This window comes from Phodopus roborovskii, unplaced genomic scaffold, assembly GCF_943737965.1.
Source record: "Phodopus roborovskii unplaced genomic scaffold, PHOROB, whole genome shotgun sequence".
In the NCBI taxonomy this organism is placed as follows: domain Eukaryota; kingdom Metazoa; phylum Chordata; class Mammalia; order Rodentia; family Cricetidae; genus Phodopus; species Phodopus roborovskii.
In genome coordinates, this window is record NW_026126689.1 from 5983570 (window position 1) to 5993119 (window position 9550).

Genomic DNA, 9550 nt, shown 5'->3' on the forward strand with positions numbered 1-9550 from the left:
AGCACTCTGTCAACTAAACCATGTCTCCAGCCCTCGGGGATGCATTGCAAGTGTATGTGCATGCCATTGTGTGTGTGTGTGTGTGTGTATGAACATGCCATTGTGTGCATGCTTGTGTGAATGGACATGCCAGTGTATGCACCCCTGTGTGTGTGTGTGAGTGTGTGCATGCGTGTGTGTGCATGTGCAGGAGTTGCTTCTCTCTCCTGTGTGAGTCCTGTGGATTAAGCACAGGTTGTTGGTCTTAGCTGTCAGCATCTCCAGCACTCTGAGCCATCCTTCTTGTCTATGATTATTTTCACCACATGCTTTAGTCTTCCTCAGATTGCTGAGTGGCCTGAAGTTCTCTGTGAGGAGTTTGTGACCTCTCCTGTCCCCCTGTGGGCAGTGAGCCTTAAGGCCTCCCTTTTCTCAGCTGAACAGGCCATGTAGTTATCTCTTCATTTTTAACCCCACCCGAAGATTGCTGCTATTCTTGTGAATTTGGCTATGAAGTTCCAGTTATAAGTACATATCTAAACTAGTCACAACAGAGTGTGTCTGCAGTTCCTGCTACTGAGGATGGTGAGGTAGGAGCAGTCCTTGCACTCATTGGTGTTTTTGTGAGACAGGTCTCTCTGTGTAGCTCTGGCTGTCCTGGAATTCGCTGTGTAGACCAAGCTGGCCTGGAATGCACAGAGATCCGCCTGCCTCTGCTTCCCAAGTGCCTGGATTAAAGGCGTGCACCACCACCATCCAGCCTCTGCACCTGACTTAGCAGACTGCTTTAGTAATCCATCTACGTTACTACAATACAATGCCTGAGGCTTGGTAGCTCACAAAGAAAAGTGGTTTACTTAACTCGGGTGAAAAGCCCCAGTGTCGGCCCTGGTGAGAGGCCTGTTTGCTATACAGCATCAGGGGCATGGCGTCACAATGGCAGAGCTTTGTTTGAGTGGCCATGTGGTGGTCAGAGTGTCAGACCTCTGTCCATTGCTGTTCTTGTCCTGTCTGTTGGCTAAGGTCAAGTTCTCACTCTTACCTACTGTCCTTAGGAGAGACAGGAGGGTGATCGATCAGGAAGGACAGATATGGCCTGAAGAACTGGCTTCCCACACAGGATGTGAGTGCTTTTGGAGAGTTTGTCACTCCCCGGCAATCCCCATACACACACACACACACACACACACACACACACACACACACACAGCGCCTCCTTCCAGGCCTTGATACAGCCTGGGTCCTAGAAAGAGCAGGGAAAGAGGGGACCAAGCCACAGTGGCTGGGTGAGAGGATGTGGGGAGGCCACAGGTGGCTTCGGCTGGCGGCACTGGAGTGGTAAACGAGGGTTTCACCCAATTTCTGTCCGTCACGGGATCAGCTGACTGCCTGCTGCCTTCTGGGGCTCAGACTCCTGAAGCTGGGTGTGATCCTAATAGTACCCCTCCTTGTCTCCTGTACATTTCAGTAGGTTTTTGTTTTGTTTTGTTTTCTGGGATTGAACCCAGAGCCTGGAACATGTTAGGACAAGCACTCTATCACCATATATCCTCAGCCCTTTGTTTTGGCTTCAAAAATTGCTCAGGCTGGCCTTGAACTTGCTCTGTAGTCAAGGCAGGTCTTGAGGTTTATTTTTAGATTTAGGTGTGTGTGTGTGTGTGTGTGTGTGTGTGTGTGTGTGTGTGTGTTACTATGCACATGTGAGTGCAGGCTCTTGTGAGGAGCAAGAGTTACAGGCTGTTGCAAGCTGCCCAACACAGGTGCCAGGAACCCAAACTCAGATCCTTGGCAAGAGCAGTACCAGCTAATTACTGAGTTATTTCTTCATCACTGGTCTCGAACTTTTGACCCTCCTGCCTCAGTATCTTGAGTCAATAAGACCACAGGCCTGAATGAACAAACTCTGCTCAATAATGTAACATTGTAAGATGGTCTCAGACAGACCTAGGCTGGCCTCACATTCAGTCATGTAGCCAGGATGACCTTCAACTTCTCCCTGTCATGGCCATAAAGATGGCTCTGTTTCATCTTGGCTCAAGGTCAGAGGTTCAAAACTGTCCTTAGTAACTCATAAGACCTAAAGGTCTAAGGCCTGGCCACTGTAGGATGCTTTGATCTTGGTAGCGGATGTCTTATCTAAATTTCAACAGACTTGGTCTGAGGTGTGGTTACTCTTAACCCTCAAGGCCGGATAACGGGAAATTGAGTCTAAGGCGTGATTACCAAATGTTTGGAGAATTAGGGGAAGAAAGTCTGTTTGTTTGATAAAGAAGTCTGCCATGTTCCCCTTTTGGTTGGAGTACTTAAGAATGGTGAAGAATAACTTGGGGCATTCATATTCACTGGATTGCCCTCCCGAGTCTATCCTGTGTCTGTCTTTGCTTAGCATCTTTACTGCCATTTCTTAGTCACACCACCCCCTCAGGTGCAAGCCAGGCATCCGGCTGGATCTGACCGAAGCCACACAAAGACTCAAAGACACATTACATCCCTGCCTCCCGCATCCCTACTTCCCAGGAGCTGGCGTTGCGGTCTCAAGGCCGCCATGCCTAGCCCTCCTGTATGTTTGGGTCAATTAATTACTGTTTTTTTTTTTCTTCCATTTATTTATTTGTTGTCTGTTTTTGCAGTGTCGGGGATTGAAGCTAGGACATTATACTGGCTCACCAAGTGCTCTAACACTGCGCTACACCCGAACCCTCTGATTGTAGTTCTGAAACTGAGGGCTACTCCACCACATAGTATGGGAGGCAACACAACGCTTGTTTACAACTCATCTATAGAACAATTAGAAAAACTTTTGTGTTGGCTTTTTGAGACAGGGTTTCCCTGTGTAGCCCTGGCTGTCCTGGAACTCGCTCTATAGACCAGGCTGGCCTCAAACTCACAGAGATCCACCTGCCTCTGTCTCCTGAGTGTTGTAATTAAAGGTGTGCACCACCACTGCTCAGCAACAATTTAATCCCAATTGAGAAGTGACTTCTGTGTAGTCGGTAATTTGGTGCTTTAGGAGTTCATGGTAAGCATCTCTTCCACCTCCATGCTCAAACAGATGGACAGGGAAGGGGCCAGTTCCATCTGCCTCCTGGTTCCTGACCAATTGGCAAGATGGCATTTCTGGCTTTTAGCCAACAGCTCTTGCTCCGTGGGAAGAAGACATTTGACTATCAGGAAGCAGTCTGGCTTTTCATTACAGACCTTCCCCTACCCGGTCCTGGGCTGTTTCCAAATCTAGAATGTTCTAATATCCTTTCGGCATATTCCTGTTCTTCCTGTCACTACTGTCTTTGAACAACAGAGAAGCAAACTCCACTACAAAACAATTGGGGAGACAGAGACCAGGATGGGGAAAATTCATCCTAACCCTCCTCCCCCAAGGCCTGAGGTCCTCATTTCATTAGCAGTCCTTGAGGACAGTGGCATCCCCTTTCCTCAGAGTCTGTGCTGCCCATCCAGGCCAGGAATAAGGCTCTGCCTGCAAAGCTACCTGGAGACACTGGTACCCGGACACCCTGGCGTTTGTGCTGGCCTTCCGCACGTGTTCAGCAAGTACAGCGGGCATTCTCCCTGGGGCCCTGGGCCACAAGAATTGGGCTGGAATCCTGGGAGAAGCCATGCTGGATGCTCTCCCCGTACAGGTGCAGACTGTTTCGGGCAATTAACTCCTTCGCCATGAGCACGAAGACTTCATCTATGTTCCTGGACTCCTTGGCGGAGGTCTCCAAGACAGCCAGGAGGCCATACTTCTCAGCCAGCGTGCAGGCGTCCTCAAACAGGACACACCGATTCTCCCACAGGTCCGATTTGTTTCCTGCAGGCGGACGATGTGTAAATATAACATAGCTCAGTAACAACCTGTCTTTATTGAAAATGAACTTTCCCCTTCCCTTGTTTTCCCACTGTCTGTCTGTCTGTCTGTCTTTCTTTTTTTGTTTTTGGATTTTCAAGATGGCTTCTTTGTAACTTTAGAGCCTGTCCCAGATCTTGCTCTGAACACCAGGCTGACCTTGAACTCACAGAGATCCTGTGCCTCTGTCTCCTGAGTGGAGGGATTAAAGACATGCACCACCACCACCAAGCCTGTCTTTGTATTTTTAAATTTTTTTAAAAAATGTATAGCCAGGCAGGCCTTTAATCCCACTACTTGGGAGGCAGAGGCAGGAGAATCTTTGAGTTCAAGTCTAGTCTGGTCTATAGTGTGAGTTCCAGGATGGCCAGGACTACACAGAGAAGCCCTGTTTCAAAAACTGACAAACAAACAAACAAACAAACAAACAAAAATTACACTGATTTCTTGTGTTGGGAGTGTAGGGCACCCACACAGCACAGCACACGTGGGGGTCAGGAGACAACTTTCAAGTTTTTTCTCTTGGGGACTGAACTCAGGCCTTAAGGCTTGGTGGCAAGTGCCTTCATCCCTTAGCTGTCTTCCTCGCCCCTCTGTGTTCTTGGAGACGGGGTCTCATGTAGCCCAGGCTAGCCTGGTTTCACAGTCACAGTCATAGGTGGTGGCCGAGGCCCTGCTGACGTTCCTATAGAATACCAAATGTACCAGAAATCTAACGAATCCTGAACTCTGAAATATTGGTTCTTAACTACGGTGCCCAGTCCTTTGATGGATGGCTTAAGAAAAGAAATTCCATGTGCCATATGCCTAAGGACCATCTGAGGCAGCCATCAGTGTAAGCTACCACAGGAAGTTGCCTCCTGATCGCTTTCCTTTTTTGAGATATGGCCTCCGTGAGCCTTGGCCTCACTGGCTCAGATAGACTGGCCGGCTGATGAACTCGGTGGGTCTCCCTGGGATCACAGATGTGTGTGTCCCACAGCACCTGCCTTTGACCTGGGAGCTGGGGATTTGAACTCATGACCTCATGCTTTTACAGCAAGCACTTCACTGACTGGGACATCTCCCCAGGATCCTCCTGAACTCTCAATTTACCCGCCTCATCACCCAGAGAACTGGGATCACATGATCAACTTCCATGAATGTTTATGTTGTTTTTTTAAAAGTTTTGCCTAGGAATTTATACACCTGTAAGTAGTCATTCCTTGGGCACTGACATTCATCTAAGTGGCTCCCTGGGGATTTGGGGCCTTTTTGCTTGTTTGTTTTCTAGACAGGGTTTCTCTGTGTAGCCCTGGCTGTCCTAGAACTCACTCTGTAGACCAGGCTGACCTCAAACTCACAGAGATCCGCCTGCCTCTACCTGCCAAGTGCTGGGATTAAAGGCTTGCGCCACCACTGCCCAGTCCATAACCTTTATTTAGCTTACTTTATGCTTTATTGTGCACATGGAATTGAGTTAGTTATCAGCAGGAAAGTTTCGTCAAATTGTGCTGTGTTTAAATATGCCTAAAATAAACTACTTGGGGCCAGACTCCTGAAGTTTGAACCGATACCAGCTACTTAGTCCTGTTGACCTTTTTGCCTCCTGAGGATGGTTGTTGTTCTGGCTGTGATGGCTCCGCACTTAAGACTTTCAGGGTTTCCTAGTCTACTATGAAGGAAAGCAAGCTGAGAGTGGGCAGAGGCTGGTCAAGAAAAGTTAGCTGCTTGGAAAACGCCCTACCTATCAGCATGATGACCAGGTTAGCGGCTCCGTATTTTTCTATCTCATGAATCCAGTGAGGGACAGACTCAAATGTGGACCGGCGTGTGAGGTCATAGGCGATGATGGCTGCGTGGGCGCTTCGGTAGTAGCTTTGGGTGATGGTGCGGAAGCGCTCCTGACCCGCGGTGTCCCACACCTGCATCTGCAGGGCAGAAGAGATAACAGGACAGCAACATAGACACCCCTTCATTTAAGTCAACTTACAGACAGTTCCCTCAAACTCTGGTTGTTGTTGTTGTTGTCGTGAGACTGTTTATGTAGCCCTGGATGTCCTGGAACATGCTCTGTAGACCAGGCTGACCTCGAACTCAGAGATCCACCTGCCTCTGCCTCCGGTGTGCTGGGATTAAAGAATTTAGGCATTTTAGGACAGCAAAGGCTACAAAGAGAAACCCTGTCTTGTAAAACTAAAGGGGGGAGGGAGTCACTTAGGCTGCTGTATAAAATACAAGTGACATCACTCCTAGAGGATGGGTTTAATAGACTTAGAGGCAATATTCAAGATTTAAGGGGAAAGTTCTGGGATAAACAAAATATAAATTCTAGGGGTAAAGCCTGGCTCTATCGATAGCAAAGGGTCACCAGTTTGCAAACTACATCTTCTCCTAGGAGGAAGTGATATCCCTGGAGAGATAAGCCTTTGAGTTGAACTTTCCCTGGATTCTTCAGTGCTTATCTGAGTGCAGGAGGGCCTCTTACCCTCCACAGGTGTGTCGGACAGGGCAGAGTCTCCTAGTAGGGCCCAGGGAAGGAAATCAGATCAGGCTTGGTGGCCAGCTATCATGCTGGGGCTGACTTTGTTCTTTTTTTTTTTTTTTTTTTTTTTTTATTATTATTATTATTATTTTATTTCCTGAGACAGGGTTTCTCTGTGTAACTGCTCTGGCTGTCCAGGGGCTAGCTCTGAAGGCCAGGCTGGCCTTGAATTTACTTAGATCCTCCTGCCAGGATTAAAGGTGTGGGCCGCCACCACCTGGCAGCAATATCCTCTTTATGGCTTCTTATACCTTCCTTAAAGTGTATATACCCCACTTAAAATGGGGGCTCTGGCTGAAACAACGGAACTACCCTGGTGCCCCTCTGACCTTCACTTTCTTGCCGTCTATCTCGAGGGAGCGTACTGTGAAGTCTACGCCAATGGTGTTCTGCTGTGACTCGCTGTAGACCCCGGATTTGAAATGCTGTACCACGCACGTTTTCCCCACATTGGAGTCTCCGATAAGGATGACCTTGAACAAGTAGTCCACGTTCTCATCTGCTGCTCTGGCTGAGCTGGAGAACTGCATGGCTCCGGCTTCCTAGAACATAGAACAGACCCAGGGAGGAGACACAGCGTTCGGTTTTTCTCCAGTGAGTGCCTACCAGGCTCCTGCACCGAGGATCCAGAGAAGGCAAGCTGGGGCAGTCATGGCTTTCAAGGGACAAACATGTTCATGGGTGAAGGGTGTCATGACTGTTCAGGTGGAGGCAATTGTCCCATAAGCCCCAGGCATATGTGGACACAGCTTCAGGAAAGCTGTCACACTGTAAGGCCATTCTTTGATGGGAACAGAGTCTAGTCAACTTGACTAAATTAGAGACGTGGGAAAATCCCAGTCTTGAAGATGAGGTGCCCAAAGAGCAGGACAGTGAAGGTAATGCCTACAGCAGTAACTCCCTGGCTGTCAGTCAGGGGGAAGACATGCCCCGTCGGCTCATGACAAGTGACAAGAATTGACTGAGAAGCCGGTTTAAGGACTCACAGGTCTGTGACTGCACATGAGTACAGCGCCTGAAGAGGCCAGAGGTATTGGCTGCCCTGGAACTGGAGTGACAGGCAGTGGTGAGCTCAAAGTGGATGCTGGGGATGGAACTCAGGTACTTTAAACCTTGGAACCATCTTGCCAGCACCCACGTGACCTTTTTTATTCTGGGCAGCAATCCATTTTTCTCAGGCAGGACATTAGAGTTTTGAGGATATTCACATTAAAAGTTTAGTTACAGGGAGAACTCTGTGGGAAATTCTAGCATGGAAGAGAGAATAGATTAAAGGTTTCTGGTGTTGGTATTTGCCAAACTTACTGATTATCAGAATTAGCTGGAGGCAATAATTAAAAATATATATTCTTAGAACTTACTACATCTATTCATCCATACACACACACACACACACACACACACACACACACACACACGTAAAATTTATGGGGCTAGAGAGATGACTCGGTAGTTAAGAGCACTGGCTGTTCTTTCAGAGGATCCAGGTTGCGTTCTTAGCACCCACAGGATGCCTCACAACCATCTGAAACTGCAGTTTCAGGAGATCCAATACTGTTCTGTGGCCTCTACGGGCACTGCATGCATTCAGAACATGGATATATAGATATATATGCAAACAAATCATACATATACATAAGATAAAAATAAAACATTTGAAAAATATTTATTCTTATTTTACATGTGTTTATATTAAAAAAGAAAAAGAAAGAAAGCCAGACATGGTGGCATGTGCTTGTATCTCTGTCTCTGGGATGGGTGGGTACGAAAGGATCTCTGGGGCTCACTGGTCAGCCAGCCTAGCCACCCAGTGGCGAATGGTGCTGAGGATGACAGGTGAAGTAGACCTCCGGCTGCCACATGATGTGTACATACATGAACACACACAAATAAAAATTAAAACAGTAACAGATGCATACGTATGTTCCCCAATTGAGTCTAATGAGATTTGAGAAGCAACAGTCAATGCATCAATCATCTGGAACTACATTCCCTCCCTCATTCAGCATCTCTGCTTTACTATCCACCTGTGCTTAGATCTCTTCAATGTCAAGGAGCTCGCAAGGAGCTCGCTTTCTCCCGAAAGCCGTTCACTGTCACCAGGGCTGTCCTTCATTCCATGGCTGAACCCTGTCTCCCGGGGTCCCTGGCTCAGAGCTCCCCTTGCTTTGTAACAACATGTTGAATTCCTAGTCCACATGACAACTGGGCAGATGTTCGAAGTAGCAAGCATATTCCCCAGGGGGCAGGTACTTGCATTTAAGCCATCGCTCACACATTTAGCTAGATCCCCTTACCAAATACCCATGAGGCCAAAACACCCCAAATACTCCGATGATTGGATTTGAGGTTCACTAAACTGCGCCTGTCATAAGTCACCCTCATTTCTTTCTCCTTGATTTATTCTCTGGTTTTCTCAGGTGCCATAGAAAAGCCCATGCCTGTATCGACAGACCAATTAAAATGCACACAAATGCTCCTGTCTATTTTCGCACACAAATACCTACTCTACAGTTTGGTAGAAACCAAAGGCTTTAAAGAGGCAAGGGGCCGGCTAGGACCTCTGGGTGTCCCTGAGATCACATAAGGAGAAACGATCCAGTAGAGAAGAGATACAATCAAACCACATTTTTACTCTTTTGCTTCTTTTCAACTAAAGAAAGCCATTCCACTTCCGGCATCTGATCACTGTAACTTGAGCTGAAACCTTGTTTCCAAGTCCCCATTCTCTTCCTTCCCCTCAAAGAGCCCGGAATTCCACAAAAGCCCCCTTGAAGCTAGCACACAAGCCCAGCAAGCAGAAAGCGGCAGAATGCTCCCAGACAACCTTCCCCATGCCCGCAGCCTTTACCTGGGTCACCTGTTGCTTACCTGTCCCCTCCCTCACCTTGCTGGCTGGCGAGCAGATACTGTTTGCCTTTTCTCCTGGTTTCCTTTGCAGCCCTCGGTGCTCTTCTTCCTCCTGCCTTGCAGCAGTGGGTGGGAACTGTAGTTCCGGCCCCTGACGTGGGGTTTGGTGGCCTGAGAAAGCGAAAGGGAAACAAGGGCAATCCCTCCTACCTGCAAGGAGCCTGAAGCCCTAGGTGAGGTGCTGGCTAGTACCGGGCTTAGCACACACAGCTAGCTTTCCTGCCAGACTTCATCGGATCAGGAGAAAGCCCAGAGAGGAAACGCCTTTTACTCAACTGACACCTGTTAAG

The 9550-nt window shown here is 48.1% G+C and overlaps 1 protein-coding gene across 1 annotated transcript; it reads right to left on the minus strand.

Annotated features, from left to right (window-relative positions):
* Positions 1-2598: 2598 nt before the first annotated feature.
* On the minus strand, positions 2599-9318 carry Rab19 (RAB19, member RAS oncogene family). The gene is made up of 4 exons (XM_051174627.1): positions 9222-9318; positions 6680-6892; positions 5553-5736; positions 2599-3790 (listed from the first exon to the last, which is right to left on the minus strand). The coding sequence occupies exons 2-4, from the start codon at positions 6878-6880 to the stop codon at positions 3522-3524; spliced, it is 654 nt and encodes a 217-aa protein (XP_051030584.1). The 5' UTR covers positions 6881-6892; positions 9222-9318; the 3' UTR covers positions 2599-3521.
* Between the last annotated feature and the right edge of the window lie 232 nt (positions 9319-9550).

What these genes read in the sequence shown, in the direction of transcription:
- Rab19 (XM_051174627.1), bottom strand. Translation starts at nt 6,880, where the DNA reads ATGCAGTTCTCCAGCTCAGCCAGAGCAGCAGATGAGAACGTGGACTAC. An exon ending in TAGACGGCAAGAAAGTGAAG is followed by an intron (nt 5,737 to 6,679) that starts GTCAGAGGGGCA and finishes TCTGCCCTGCAG; the next exon opens with ATGCAGGTGTGGGACACCGC. An exon ending in CCTGGTCATCATGCTGATAG is followed by an intron (nt 3,791 to 5,552) that starts GTAGGGCGTTTT and finishes GTCCGCCTGCAG; the next exon opens with GAAACAAATCGGACCTGTGG.